This window comes from Myripristis murdjan, chromosome 16 (assembly GCF_902150065.1).
Source record: "Myripristis murdjan chromosome 16, fMyrMur1.1, whole genome shotgun sequence".
Classification (NCBI taxonomy): Eukaryota; Metazoa; Chordata; class Actinopteri; order Holocentriformes; family Holocentridae; genus Myripristis; species Myripristis murdjan.
In genome coordinates, this window is record NC_043995.1 from 24,903,888 (window position 1) to 24,919,853 (window position 15,966).

General features: G+C 40.8%; 1 protein-coding gene across 3 annotated transcripts in view; it reads right to left on the reverse strand.

Annotated features, from left to right (window-relative positions):
* Positions 1 to 1,918: 1,918 nt before the first annotated feature.
* Positions 1,919 to 15,966, reverse strand: part of slc9a1a (solute carrier family 9 member A1a) — a 37,276-nt gene continuing 23,228 nt past the window's right edge. For 2 of the 3 annotated variants that reach the window (XM_030072276.1, XM_030072275.1), the window contains 7 exons: positions 13,561 to 13,650; positions 10,710 to 10,780; positions 10,360 to 10,536; positions 8,567 to 8,693; positions 7,808 to 7,909; positions 6,524 to 6,605; positions 1,919 to 5,574 (listed from right to left, as the gene is read on the reverse strand). In XM_030072276.1, coding sequence (XP_029928136.1) covers positions 5,282 to 5,574; positions 6,524 to 6,605; positions 7,808 to 7,909; positions 8,567 to 8,693; positions 10,360 to 10,536; positions 10,710 to 10,780; positions 13,561 to 13,650 — 942 coding nt within the window. In that variant the 3' untranslated portion in view covers positions 1,919 to 5,281. Of the gene's footprint in view, positions 5,575 to 6,144; positions 6,222 to 6,523; positions 6,606 to 7,807; positions 7,910 to 8,566; positions 8,694 to 10,359; positions 10,537 to 10,709; positions 10,781 to 13,560; positions 13,651 to 15,966 lie in introns of those variants that run through there. The other variant, XM_030072278.1, reaches the window with a different exon arrangement.

The window sequence follows — 15,966 nt, forward strand, 5'->3', positions numbered from 1 at the left end:
AAGATAGTGCACACTTGTGTTATGTTTCAGGTTGTGATTTGTACAGTATTTTATAGATTTCTATTACTCTTTTTTTTCCTTTTTCATATATTCCCATTCACATGTATATAAAATAAAAAATCTTTAATTATTGCAAAGTTTACATCTGCAAATAGCAAATCATCGACTGACGCGTCAACCCAACAGACAGAGAAGGATAAACACAACAAAACATGAATAACAGGTCAATACAATCCATGCCTTTTGACACACAGTCATCAAGCGAGAGCACAGCGTTCACTAAGACTCAAGATTGTATGTCTGTCTTTCTCCTGTGTGAAGCTGGCTATGATAAACACCAACTGTTTATAAGGCTCACCACAATGTACAATCTTCTTCCTACAGCCATGCACTGCGTGGAAAATACAGCCATTTATTGCTCTCTCTTCAACATAGTTGTTTTGAGATAAAGGTCCTGCTTAGTAAAGTGCTTGGTGTGGTGGAAAATGGTGAGGCCCCGTTACGCAAACTGGAGAAAGATGAGGTCAACGTGGGCTCAGCAAAGAAACAGCCTTTAGGTGGTGTGTAGTAACGACACTATTGGGTGATAACGTTAATGATCCTTCAGGCTTGACCATGCATGCATCATATATGATTACTGCCTGTTGTGCATGTACTGCCAGGCTGGTCAAATCTTACACTATTTAGGGAAATGACTCATGAATCAGCATGTGCCGCTGATTATAGCTGAAGCCTTTCCCTTGGTTTATCCAACAGAAAAAAAACTGAATTTATAAGCACAGATTTTGAGCGTGTAAGCTAATAATTACAAACATACCGATTATTATAATTATCGTTACTTAAACACATCTTATCATTGTTGCAAACTCAGTCTACTCCGTGAAGCAAGAGCCTGAAGCACCACTGTTTAGGTGTACGTGTTTGGTTCGCAATGCCCTTGGAGTGCTGTTACAGGTAAACATGAGATGGAAAAAAACACAGTAAAGCCTATGAACCTTTGTAAAGCACATAGAGTGATGCAAAACACAGAAACTCCACTAAAGCACATGGAGAGACAAAAACCATGGGATTTTTGCATTCAAGCGCCCGTAAAGCATTCGAAAAACCAAAACTTGCATGAAAATCTGTGCAATATCGCAGCTGAACAAATAAAGCACATGAAGAATTATAAAGCTAATGTAGCAAAGTAAGAAGAAAAAGCACACAAAGATTAAGTGAATCCTGGTGAGGCAACAGTTTTGATATTACGATTCAGTACAACACTTTCATGAAGATGAAACTGCGTACAAACAACTCACTGCTGTACAGCAACATCCAGTGTGAAACGTGTAGATTTAAGAAAGCAAGCATTCATCTGAACAGTGAAAAAAAATAAGCAAAAATGATACAAGCAATTTAAATGTAAACTTTTTTTTTCTTTTTTTTTTTCCTGAGAGCACCATATTGTGCTCAAAGCAAGGCAAAATGACACATACATGACAAAGTAGGTTCTTATATAGGCTGTATGGCTTAAGATTGCGCATTCATGAATCAAACATTACTCGCAATGGAGTATGTTTGCCCAAGAGGACGTATTTGGTATGAAAAAGAAAACTAAGTGTTTTTGTCCTTTTTAAAGGGAAAATAAATCCTTTGGAATAGTTTGAAGTAATTAAGGATGCGATTTCTCGTCTTTCAGATTGTTTCTAAGTACCTGCTATTTTTTAAATTTTGATTTTTTTTCCTCATTCACCTTCCTTTTTGCATGCCCAATCACATCCCTGAGTAGTGTTAAACCACAGCTCTGCTTTGCATACATGCACTCACATATATTCACACTCGGGAGTAGGTTTACAAATGCATTACATTTGCTGTAGCCTTCCTGAAACCTATTTTAAAAAATCTCGGCAGAATAGTAGTGTTAAGGGGGCAACATCTGAGAGCACAACATAAACTGCTGTTAAATGGATGCTAAATCAGACACCATCTGGAATGATGATATGGAAGTATTCCCAACAGCACTGCATAAAGCAGACATTCACAGGTACACGTTCAGCTCTCAAGGCTAGACGTGCTAAACTAGCTGCAGTTTACACCCCATTTTAGAACCTTGTAAATTTAATGCTCCAGGTAAATATCAGTGTCCTTTATCTCGCACCTCAAATTGGAGCCGGGCCAAATGCACCTTTAACCGGGCATCATAACGTAATGGAGAGGACTAAATTAAAAAAGTGTGGCAGAGATGGGGTGGTCCTGCCCTTGGGAGCTCATCCTGAATACTCGCCCCTACCACAGGAGACTCACAGGCTGACCCGCTGCTCTATCCGCCCCGACCTCTTCCTTTCCAAGGCCGTCTGAAGTTGCAGTCTGCTCAGGTAACACAACGACACTCTTACTCACTGCTCCCCTGATTAGCGGCGGTAAAAAGATGATTTGAGTACCGGGTGCCACCCATCGTTTAAAGCCTGCGTTTTAAAACAGCCCTCCTGTCTTTGGCTTTGTCCTTGTTGACATTTTCAGCAAAGTCTGACACTCAAACACTCTCCCGTCATGCATTTTGACATTTTGGTGTGTAAATTCAATTTGGTCTGGCCAAGGAAATTAGATGGTTTATGTTTGACCTTCCTATCTCTCAGCCTACAATTATCCTTCATTTCAAATCAGGGGAAGCAGGGACGTGTCAGGGAGCTCACTTGGCTGGAGAACACGCAACACTCATAACAACAAGTTCTGCACATATAATCACCCAGATGTACATGAGCGTATGTGCATGCAAACGATTTTTCCTCATATAACTCTCAACACTGTAACCATAACAGGCCTTGACAGAAGCCAAGGAGAGTAAGGAATGAGAAATATGAACAAGCCTGCGGTGTTCTTTCCCTTCAGCAGTAATGGGAGCTCTCTGGTCGTAAGGCGATACTTTCAGAGGATCGCGAAGGGGTCAATGGTCACTCTAACACCTACAAAACAACCAGAAAACTGGAGCAGTCCCTCACTCACAGATGGATTATGTTTCAATAGCAAGCTCACTGAATGTTCGCCGCAGAGAAAATATACCCTTGTGCTATTGATGACACACTAAGGAGCGAAAAATACATGTTGACTTACAATCAAATTGATATTGGCTGTGCGGCACCTCATTGTCCTAAATGTGCAATAAATAAAATACAACATGGTAGGGCCTTTCCTAGAGATATCCAAGTGAATAATAAGCAGGAAATCATCACAGGACATAATGGACTGCTGTAATATTCCAATTCACCTAGAGGCTGTGTAGAAAAGACAAGCAATGTATTTTATAATAACTTATCATACACACTGTACCACCTATATACGGTACAGTAGAGAATTTCTCAGTGTTGGAGTACTAATGAAACTCTAGACTATGTTTCTGTGCGTGCAGATAACATTTTTTTTCCACTCCTGTTCAGGGATGTTCAAGGTTTTATGACCTTTTTATCTTAATGCCCACATTGGATTTCAGCCTCAACAACAGCAGAAGGAATTTGCCACAATGTTGCTCATGTTTACAAGATTACTTCGGTTTTAAAGGGTATTAATAAATAAAGCACAGGTATTATAATCAATAATACATATTTTACACCTCTATACTGCATAGAATTACTTTGTTGCCATGGCATGCCTATAGTCTTGGCTTTGAGAAAGATTAACAGACATAGATGATTTCCTGTACACGCTGTTCCTCAGTCCTAAAAATAACGAAAATTCAACAGTGACTTGAAAAGCCAGGCTAAAAAAACTGGAGAATCCAAATAGGTGAGTATTTAAGATGACAAGCATACAACCCTTTAGATCGAATCACAAAAATAGACTGTGTGAACAAACAGATTAGCTTGTGTGGTGTGAAAGTTAAGAACAGGCAGGGTAAACAATGCAGGGTATGACGATAAGAGGGAGTCTAGCTTATCAAATCAACAATGTGCAAAGCTATAAGGAGAGAGAAATTGGGAAGAAACCCAATATTGAAATCATTCAGAGATAATTCTACTTGAGTGTTTTTAAAGGGAGTTCTACACTGAGGTAAAAACAATAAAACAATGTACACACAAGGCAGAGACGTGACTTGAAACGACGACTGCGGTGGGGAATCGAGGCTGATCACTGACAACAAAGCATCTGCGTGGGATCACAGCCTGTGGCTTCTCTGATGATACACTACAGACCACTCAGCTTTGCAGCACATCTTTTAAGTCAGGCTGTCTGCGTTGAATGCTTTCGAGTGATAAGGTCGAAAAACTCTCTTGTGGAGCAGTGAGAAATTTCAAGTCCACACTCGACTGATTCCACAGGGCAAGGCCACAGGTCTCCATAGACGAGACTCCACTGTAAAGATGAGTGGTCCTTTTCACAGAGGATTGCACAGTGATGAAATACATCCAACTTTTTCCTACATCCCATGAACAATGGATACATCAAGTAAAAGCCTAAACCACCTGACTGGCATCAGGTCACACACATTAGTACCCCTGAAATTAAAGGTGTATTTAAAGATTTCCATTCAAGAAAAAATGCACTGACTAAAAACACTCTGTGTTTGACATAAAATAAGGCAAATTACTTAAGCTACAGTCTTGAAGTTTGAATATCAGCGATTTCAAGTGACTGAATACAAGTTTGTACATTGTTAATCTTAGAGCAGTTTCAGTGAAACATTAATTTAAAAGGAATGTCTAAAAAGTAAGTGCTATGACTGAATGTGAAAACTGGATTGAATTCATTTGCTATGTTGATTACATTAAGGGCAGAAGCCCTGACTTATTTGACGTGCACATCCTCCAGAATGTAGCCTTAAAGACAGAAATTATTGTTGAAAACATAAACACACCAACAAAATTAACAAGCATGAACTCATTAAACATAACACACTAAAATGAGCATGAAAGACGCTGTCTAAAAATAAAGATGACAATGTCGACACTAAAACAGTCCAAACCTTTGGTAATGCATAGTTCTATCCCAGATGTCTCACATCAGCCATGAAAACCAAAACCTCCCAGATAGCAGCGACTGCTTGTCCAATCCTGTTTTAAGGAATAAAGAGCAATGACGATAACAAAGTGATGGCTCTTTTTTCTGCTTAAGCAATCTCTTTTGCTCTTTGTTTTTTGTTCACACAGAACATACTGTTTATGCTCCTTTTGCAGTTTTGGCTTGTTTGGTTTTTAAACCAGAAATAGGTTAGAGCATTAAAGTGACCCTCTCTCCTCTACAACCATGTTTTGAAGAGAAGGGCATGCATCCCGGCCCCTCTGTGTCAGACCCGGTGCACGGAACAATCTTAGGGCAGGAAGGGTTCATCCTCGTCCTCATCAGCACTGGGACCCGGGTCGCTCAGGCACCTCATCAGCCTCTGTTGGTCCTTGGCTCCCTCTGCGTCCTCTGGCCTCTTGGGTCCTTTTGCCTCTGAGGGAGGCTTCATCATCAGGCCCCGGTCCTCATCCTGCTCCGGCTGGCGGGCGTTTCTGAACTCATCCATCAGGTTGACGGAGTCTGGAGACTGAGGAGAGGCCAGGTCCACTTGGATAGTGGGCACGCTGTCTGACGTAGGTTTCACACTGTAGGCCTGCGGGTCTAGGCAGACAGGCCAAAGGTACAATACAGAGAGGATTACCTTCAACTGGACTCATTAAAAGGGATCTGTTCCCAAGCACAAGACAGTCATTCCATCAGCGTGCACAAACATACAGGGAGGAGGAGAATACAGTCACAAAACATTACAACAACAAAGATGCCCTTGTACCATTACTGTACAAACTGGACAGCTGCAGGCTTCATGGTCTTTTCAAACATTTCACATCACAATGGAAACAATGCAAAGCAAGCCACAATGATTTTTGATGGAACCCATGCTGTCACACGGTAGCACGTTCAGTGGGAAGTTAATTTAAAAAAAAAAAAAAAAAAAAAAAAAAAAACAAGCTTAACTCCACCTTGCACCACAATCTGAAAATAGGTTTGTGCTGTGCTTGTTTGTTTGTTAGCCATACAATCCATCTAAACCTGGCCCTGTCAATCATATCATGAGATGACCTCATGCATAATGCAGAACTTATGAAAGTTAACAAGCAACAAAAATGACGCATGCATGTTAGGACTGTAGCTGTAGCAGTCATTCGAGTGACCACAACTTAAAACGCATCTTCTCTACACTCGCTACATACCTGGACTGATTTTGTCCCCTTTCTGCTTCTGAGCAGGTTTGAAATCTGTATCTCTGCCTAAAATGAAACCACACACTGGTTTACATGCCGGCTGGCACATGCAAACATATTTCCATCACAGGGGAAATATCAGAGTGGAACATTGCTGCAGCTAGGACAACAGCAGTAGCAGTGCATCCTACAGTGTTTAATGACTAGTGTTCGCCAAGGGTTTGTGAACAATGACTCGTGAGCCAGTCGCTGTAAATCCCTCTTTGAAACGATGATTTATCCCACCGCTTAATGTGCTGCGTCACAATAAAATGGTGCTTTCTGTCACTGTTTGTATGCTGCTGTGGCTGGGAGGTGTGTGTGTTTACCTGAGGCCAGTCTGGCTCTGGTGATGGTCGGGGAGTCAGGAGGAGCAGATGGTACTGTCAGGTAGTTATTCATTTCTGTTATCTGGAAACACACAGGAACATGTTGAACCCTGGCATCATTCGGCCTATCACACACTAACAGAGTGCAACACCAACAGGGATAGTTATTTTGACAAATTTCACTCTCCAGTCATGTAAAGAACCACACGACTAGTCCAACAAGCAAATATATTTGGAAAACTGCTGAAAGGCGAAGTTGTTGTAGATGTGGCTGCAGTATCATTACAGAGCTCCACAGATTTTTTTTTTTTTTTTTTTTTTTTTTGGCATTTTGCTTTATTTTGATAGTGGCAGTAGAGAGGGGAGAAGGGAGGACGTGCAGAAAAGGGCTCGGGCTGGAATGAAACCAGGGTCACTGCGGTAAGGACAAAGCCTTGATAACGTCAATGACCATCAGCCGGAAGGGTCCTCATTTTTCAAAAAACATTCTGGGAAAACACAGCATCTCAAGCAACAATCTCACCGATTCAGCATTGATTAATGGTAAACTCAAAGACTACTATCAAAGGAACTTGAAGGACCACTTGAAGGACAAATACATAGAGATAAAGATGGAAATCAGTGAAGCAGTCCATTAAAATTTCAAACGATCTGTTGGTTTGTAAGTCGGAGCATTAGTCCTGTGAGTCTAGAGTGGCTTCTAGCACATTCCATTTACCCAAATCATTACTATTAATTTATTTTCATTGTGTAATTTCAGGCTGATTAAATGGAAGTTTGCAGTAGGGCAACTCAACTGTACAAATGAATCAGTCCCTAATTGTGTCGTGCAAATGAATTTAGGAGGCTGAAGGAGGACTCTAATTAGAGTAACAAATCATAGCTTAGGCTGAATTGTTTAATTGCTCGGGGCCCTGTATGAAATATGAGGTGCTGTTCTCTGTTTGTCCGTTTTGCGAGTGCATTTTGTCTCCTGGGGTGTATTCTGTGTCAATAAGTTCTTCACTGGCTGCTTAAAACGTTAGTGACACATGGATTTGAGCTTCCACTCTTTCTATTAATACACTTGCTATGGGCCAAATCCCATAAGAGAGTCTGCTAAACACCGAAAATGTCAATTTTATCTCCAACAGTTTCACAACTGCTCTTTGGCGCTGGCCACTGTTCAATATAAGCTTTGTTCAATCATGTCGTGACCTGTTGTCTTTACCACTGCAGAAAACAGCCAGCTGGAATTGAGTTTAAAGAGGTTCTGCCCTCACCGAGACAGGTAATCAATCATACCTTCTTCTCCAGCTCGATTATCTTCTGCTTTTTGATGAGGAAGTCATTTAAGCCGTCCTCGTACGGATCTGCCACCAGAGTATGTCTGTTGTAGGAACGCAGCTGAGAGAAGACAGAGAGAGTCACTACAAAATACTCAACTTGTGATGATCGCATAGAAGCATAAAAGTCACAGGTTAGTTTTATCTAAAGCAACCATGGATATCATGACAAAAGTAAAACACAAAGAAGAATTATTGTGTGTAGAAGGCTTGTCCAATATCCAAAAGTCAATACTGTGATATTATCCTGTCAAAATACAGTGATTATGCATATTAACCACCAACCCATCATGTCAAAAAAGCATTTTTCATTTGGTATTGTAGAAAATATTTCATGTGGCTGCGATTATATATCTCTACATCTATATCTATATCTATCTATCTAAATATCTATATCTATATATCTATCTATTTATCTATCTATCTACATATATCTATCTATATTTGTAGAATGACAATAATGCTCCATACTAACAACTGTCTATATTACAGTGTAAATTTTTGGATGATAGTCACTGATGACCTTTCTTTTCATGATGATGATGAAGAAGAGAATGCCTATCTTCCTGGCCTGACACAGTAAAGGCCAGATTGGTGAAATTTTATAGATGATGCTCTGATGTCCCATTTCTGTGAAGCCAACATGGAGCTTTGCGTCAAACTATCCAGCTCTGAAATCAGTGCAAACCAGTAAGGTTTTACAGTAGCTAATATCTACCCTCTGGCGTGTCCTCTGAAGGTTACTCCTGAGGATCTTCCTGATCTCCTCCTCTCTGCCCTTGGACAGCTGGGGCAGAGCCCTCTCTGGAGGCAGGGCAGGCGGGGGCTTCTTGGGCTGGATGTTCCTAGGAGAGATGCAGAAAAACAGCCTTACTGTCAAGAACTGTATGTAAATGGTTGCAAACAAAACAGAGACAGTATACAGCTTGGAACAAAAGTCAATATATCACCCCTATGTTTCTCAGTGCATGTTGTCTCTGAAAACAAGCATGGCATTCCTATTATGCTAATCATCAAATTATTTAAATCATATTTCCCACATTTCCTTGTTCGCGAGAGAAAACAGTAATTTCTGCTGTGACTGAGCTGGAGAGTAAACCGAATGTTTTGTGATGATTACAACTTTGCTGACAGAATACTGAGGAAGCTTCCCACACTGTCTGCACTAAGTGTCTCTATTTACACAATGTAAGTAAAAGCTAGTGACTCATGCGGTTTCACCGCAATTTACATCTGACCATGGTTTAATTTGAGCCATTTATCATGGACTACTATATGCAGATGAGAAATAAATTAAGGAAGCCTGCACAGTTGCTTCAACTACACCATGTTAACACTGCAAACAATGACAGGAAAAACACACCTTGACAGAGGGAAAATGGGAGAAAGGGTTATGATGACAAAGCTGGAAAGACGATGATGAGCATTGTATATTTAATACCAGTTACACACCAGTTCACAGCTGGATTACACCCCCCTGTCAGTGCTGGGGCACTGAACCAGCAACCTTCCAGTTATTGCTCATCCTTTCTACCTCTAGAGCTATGTGCCACCAAACAGGAAATCCAAAGACATCCGAACATCTCTTGATAGAAGAGACAGGATGAAAATGATAAAGCATGAGAGAGAGAGAGAGAGAGAGAGAGAGAGAGAGAGAGAGAGAGAGAGAGAGAGAGAGAGAGAACTGTGCTCCTTAAAATATATGCAATGAAAACAAGGTGTAAGTGATGCAGTACAACACAAGAAAATAAAACAGTCATATAACGTAAAGAAATAAAACCAGTAATCCTGCCAGCCCCACTGACAGTTTTTGACAAAGCAATGGCATCGGGGCGTTGCTGAAAACTTAATGTTTTTTTCTAAGACTATTTCAACCTGCTCACCTTGCTTTTCCCTTCAGTTCTCTTTCCCACACACATACACACCTCTGCTGTCTCACTGCACACACACCGGCTTGCCCCGTCTCTCCTCTTCCTGTCTGTTTCTCCCTGTGTGTGTTTGCTCTGTTGACTATCTTTGTCAGCAGTGTGTTTTATAAACTCACCCAAAAAAGCACAGCTGTGTAGGCGGCTTGTTGTTAATGATGTTTTGAAACAATCGAAACCAACATGGTATCGAATAACACTTCCTTTGTCCAATACTGTGTAGAACGAGGCATTTAGGGTACCATAAAAATACCGAATTGTGATACCCAGCCCTTCCAATAACATGTTTAAGACTGTGTGTGTTTGTGTCAGCATATGAAAGTGCTACATGTTGATGGTGACCACAAAGGGGGGCTGGATGTGAAACTGTGGCACTAGAAATTACATTTTAATTCATTAATGGGAAACCTTGAATGGGTTAAAATATACTTGGCTGTAATATATACCTGGGTGGGGTGCTCAAGTATAAAATAACATGTGTGGGAAACACTGGCCATACTTTATAGAGCCTTAAATTTGAATAGTTTGAGACTTTTAAGACTTTGGAAGGACCTGCAGATACCCCAGACACAGAGTGGCTACTCACTGCATGGAGACAGTGGAAGGCATGGCAGCGGGCAGCTTGACACCCCCTCCACTTTCCACCAGCTCAATGGCCTGCTTCATCTCCATCTTGTGATAGAAGGCGATGAGCTGGGGCTCCTTGGAGCGTTCGCCCGCAATCAGGCACTTCTTCACATACTTCTTGTTGAAGCGGTTCAGCCTGAGAGGGAGAGAAGGAGGGAGGCAGGAACAGGCAAAAACAAAGAACAGGGCAAAGAGACAGCGGAGGAGGAGGACAGGGAGAAAGAGGGAGAGAGAGTCATTATGAATCTTTAAATGTATAAGCCAGTGATGACTCCAGACTGTAATGCTGAATCAGTTTAAAATCCATACTTGTCTTTCCAGTGGTGGTGGCCGTAGTGTCCACAGATGTCCTCAATTCCAGTCAGTAGGTGGTCCAGGAACTGAGGATGAAAAGAGGCAGTATATTGCTGAAGAACAGACAGACTAAGCAAAGTCCAGATTTGATTTACTCTCTCACTGTGGCACTCCGCCAGCACCGAGGAATCTCTCTATTTATTCTGTCAAACAGCAGGCTTAGCAGGCCACAAATACACAAATGACAATAAACATGTCATAAACCCAGTCTATATCCAACACTCTGTGGATATCTTGCAGGCTATATTATACCAGAATGTAAACATCAACAAATAGGCAAACATGTGTGCACTGAAACAGATTACATTTTGTATTTCTACATTATATAGTGCGGTAGCTTCAGAAAAGCAAGTTGACTGGTCAAAGACCGTGCTGACAATTCCCAGGCAGAATAGCTGGAGGTGTTTTTACTGGTTGTGATGCCAACTCTTGTGATAACTGGGGCTCTGATAGATACAGATATGGACAGATATTTTATTCTCAGGCATGTATACCACTTGAGGTGAACATGCAGGATGCAGTTACCAGAGAGTTGAACTGAATGTTATGTAAAAACAAATTTCAAGACTGATTTTTGGACAGTTTATCTCTCTCTTATTCAAATAAGTGTTGCAGGCAGGAATAAAGGTAAGCACTCTACATTTGGTCCAGCGTAGAGGGGGGTTTTAGGCAGGAATATGCTACTGCAGGAGCTGAACTAAACAATTCTATAATCATCCAAATGTAACCATCACCTTTTTCCCCACAGAAATTCAGACAGGTAAGTTAAAAGGATTTTCTTGGATTTCTCTCTACGGGTAAGTATGACACAGTATGACAAGTATTAAGAGAGTAGAATTAGGTGGAGCAGTAGGCTTAGAGGTTTTTAACATCAGAAATGTTGCCTCTAATACTTGAAAAAAATATGTGGATAAAAAAATATTATAACCTGGTTATCTTAAAATAGGGCTTCATAAATTAAAGTTCAAGACTATCTAATGGCATTTAAGACCTAATAATTAGTATATAAATTTTAGTCGTTTCAAGACTTTTTGAAGAGCCTCTGATAGAAGACATGCTTTGCTGAATGTGTGAAAGCTGTAACACCACAAAGGATGGAGTGTTACTTACTCATAGTGAGCTTCTTTATCACTGCACCCATTCATAAAAAGAAAGAATATCTTTTTTCATGTTCCTCATGAATATGTTTTTCATCTTCTTTCATGTTAATATTGCTACTATGAACATCAGCACACAGAGAGCTTCAAAATGAAATCCATCAGAGAAAGCCAGTCCAAGCCAGATTCACTGAACAGTCCTGGCTACCCAGACAACCTGAGGTATGCACAGACACATTTGTTGTTTAGTCTGCAGCGAGCCCGGTGTTGGCCTTGTGGTCTGATTGCAGCTACAGCTCACAGTTTGACAATCCATGTTGCCATAGCAACACTTTTTATTGCCAGAGGTGACTGATTCATAGTGAAACTGGCCAGCACTCTGGATCTGGGGGGGGTGGCTGGGTCAAAAGGGTAGAAAAGTCCCTTTTTTAACAAGGGCAGTTAAGTTACTTTTAGATAACAATGCCACTTAGAGGAAACAGGAACATGCAGAATAAAAACTAGTTGCACAGTTACACAGAGCTGCTTTTTTAATAGTACTAAGAAAGTAAATTAAATAAAATAAATTCAACAGCCTACATGCCAGAGGACTGAATGGCACATTTGGACAAATCCCTGTACATTGTAGCACAGTCTGAATGTGCCCTTAGCCGGCTCGACTGACTCTACTAACTGGTGTTTTACAGTAGAGGACAACCCATAAGGACAGCCTGCTTTTCTAGCCTGGAGCACTGGTGACTCACCAAAATCCCCAAAGACGCATACACCATGAGTGTGTGTGTGCGTGTGTGTGTGTGTGTGTGTGTGTGTGTGTGTGTGTGTGCGTGCGCGCGCGTCTACCTGTCAGTGTGTGACTGTGTACATGTATATATGCTTATCTAGGTTGTATTAATAGCTAAAAAAAAGCCTCTCAGGGACTGCAGACCACACTGGTCACTCATGAATGTGAACAAGTGCTGGAAGAGAACAGATATAAGAAGCAGTGTATGTGTGTGTGTGTGTGTGTGTGTGTATGTTATATTTAACAAGCAAGGCTGGCAACCAAGATGCTGTTAGGGAATAGCACTGCTAAGTAATGCAGACAGGAAACAGAAATGGAAAGCTGCAGCTTGACATCCATTATGGAGGCATTGCATGGCTGATAGGAACGTATGGTCCCACATGCAGCCAGCAGGGGGAAGCAACAATCAAAATTTGATAACCAGTCAAATGACATCTGGTACCACTCTCTAACCAGAACTGAAAAGAATGTATCACACTGACAGAAGCAGTTTATGACCGAATGAAACTCTTGGTGCAACCACCGTATTTTCCAATGCCTATTAATAGAAACACGGACATTTCTGTTTGTGTTTGTGCATCTACCACAATAAAATTGGACAACATGGCCAGGAAAGTAGAGGTGGAGGCATCTCAGGGCAGTTGTTACAGTACATGTCTCAGAATACTCTGCATGTTATGCATTTTATATAAATCACGTCCTCTGGAGTGATTTGAGATATTTACAACCATTTTGGCATTTGATTTATCTGTTGCTTAGCATAAATTCTTAATTTGCTGTGTGAGGCAGCACTGCTACTTCCGTCAGTTTTACAGCTGAAAGCATCAGCAGTTTTCACAGTACTTGAACCCCCTTTGTGGTTTCAGCACCTACAGGATGAAAAGAAAGTAAAAGCTGATGAGGGTCAAAGGTGAGTGTGAGTGCGTACCTGTGTGTGGATCTCCTCGTTAATGGAGCGCTTGGCCTCCTGCTTCTTCTTCACAGCCAGCAGCTCCACTAGCGGTTTGATGGTCATACCCTGAGCAGATGGAAGAGAGGAACAAAATATTATTCACCGGTATACATTTAACCTTGACCAAAGACAGGATGAGGCAATGCTGATTTTATGTAGATTTGCGTAAGCATTTAAAATTAACATCATGGAGAACTTTTCAAATACAAGTCCAATGCAAATGCTTCAAGCAAGAGAAAATAATCAGATTGTCTTTAGTTTCATATTTTTGCAATTAAGTAAATGGCGCAATCATTCCAAAAAGTATTTACAGACCTCAGGAGGGTACTATGCAGAGTGAGAGAAGACATTTTCACCAAGATTTTCTTTGTTAAATATGACAAAGAAAAAAAAATAATAATAAAAAAAATAAAACACTTTATGTTTCCATTGCAAAGTGGTGTTCTCTGGGAGGCATTTCTGGAAAATGTAACCAAGAGGGGCACAGGGTAAAGGGACTTACTCTAAATTCAAATTAAGCCTACGCCAGACATGGAACTGCTAAAACTCAGCAGTTTTGTGACAGATAATGTGTCTCCTGTGACTCCAAAGCAAAGTAGTAGAAGTATTATGTCCATATCAGCATCCTATAGCTATGAGCCGCTTACTGTGGGTCACAGAACACGCATTTGGGAAACCTGTCATGTTGATAAGCAAACAGGTCAAGTGGAAAATGCAACCGCACGTCAAATCCCTGTCAGAACACAAAAGCACACGACAAAAAGCTGAATGTGCCGCTCACCTCTTAGCATCTGGCACAATGCACATAGGGAGCATTCAAGCAGTCTATGCACTGAAAGTAAATTTCCATCCTGACACAATCTTACACTCCGAATGTATCATCAGTGTGTGATGCTCAGTGAATTCCAGGAGTTATTTTGTGCTCAAGTAGTGTAATTCACCTATTTTCTGCATCCAATTTCTCCTAAACCGCCTCGTCTATTTGTGGTGATTTCCTACACTTCCCAGAATGAGTTTCTACAAACCTCATAGAACGTGCTTGGGCTTTATCCAAGCAGGGCTATATGTGTAGGTTGAGAGAGAAATAATGATAGGGATTGGGCTGCGATAGTGATAGTGACGGTAAGAGCAAAAGAGCAAGTTTTTCCAGTTGCAAAAAAAAAAAAAAAAAAAAAAAGAGAGAGCATCACTTGCTCAAAATGCAACAGGTCTGGCAACTGCATTCCACTCTGGTCTAATTAAGGTTCAAGTTAAGGTTGCTGTCTATGGATAAACTGCTATCTGTGCCAATTCCATGATGGATTTCTCTCAGTATGGTTGTTGAACATCAATGGGAAATGGTGCAGCTACAAATAAGCTTGTTAAGTATAATTATTAGCATTATTATTATAATTATTCTAATGGTCTGATACCAAAATTGACATTCAGCCAGAGAAAAAGATTCAGGAATATAAAGTGCAAAACCTGCTGCTGATTCTTAACAGTGATACAGTTTTTCAGAGAGGATTTTTCCTCTAAATGATGCTTCCCATGATTCAGGTGTTTTCGTGTATCTCCACAGGTTTAGTTAAGCTTCATGCCAGTCAGAGGTTTTACCGCTGCTGGATAACATTTGGTGGAATCCAGAGTGAGCATCATTACTGCAGTGCTGGCTGCAGCAGTCCTTTGAATTTGTGCCAGCATTTATGGGGGAATGGTGTGTGAGTGCGTGTGTGCGTGTGTGCATGTGTCCACATTTGTGCGCATCAAGGCTTTAGCATATGATTCTCTCTCATAAGAAGATTAAGCCTGCCAATCTGGTTAACTATAATGGCACAAGTGGATGACACAAGGTTTCGGATCCTAAATAATAGCCCGCTGTGCCACCATGCATGCATGCATGCAAAGGAAAACACCCCTACACTTTATCACACGCATGCTTCTTCCACACAAAGTAACCACATAAAAACACAGAAGTTACACACACACATTCATATATATGACTATACTTTTCCAAATCCCTAGCCCCAACCTTTCAGCCTCTGCACTACATGCTCAGTATCAGCTATTAACCTTCACCTAAAACTATGCCTTAATATAACCTTTACCTTTAACCCAGGAACATCACTTCTGACTCAAATGTATAACATACAATGACTTTCCATGACTAAAATACTGAATTTCCATGACCTGTCTGACATGACGTTTTTTTTTCCTGGACAAACAAACCAGTTTCAGAGGCCATATTCTGCAGGGGAAGTGAAAATAATGTGAACACAATGGAAAATAATTTGTGCAATATATGTTTAGCTGGTTTGATACATTGAACATATTTTAGAATTTGTCCCAGTAATTTATTAAATTCAATGGCTTTCCATATTTGGAACAAACTTTCCAACATTG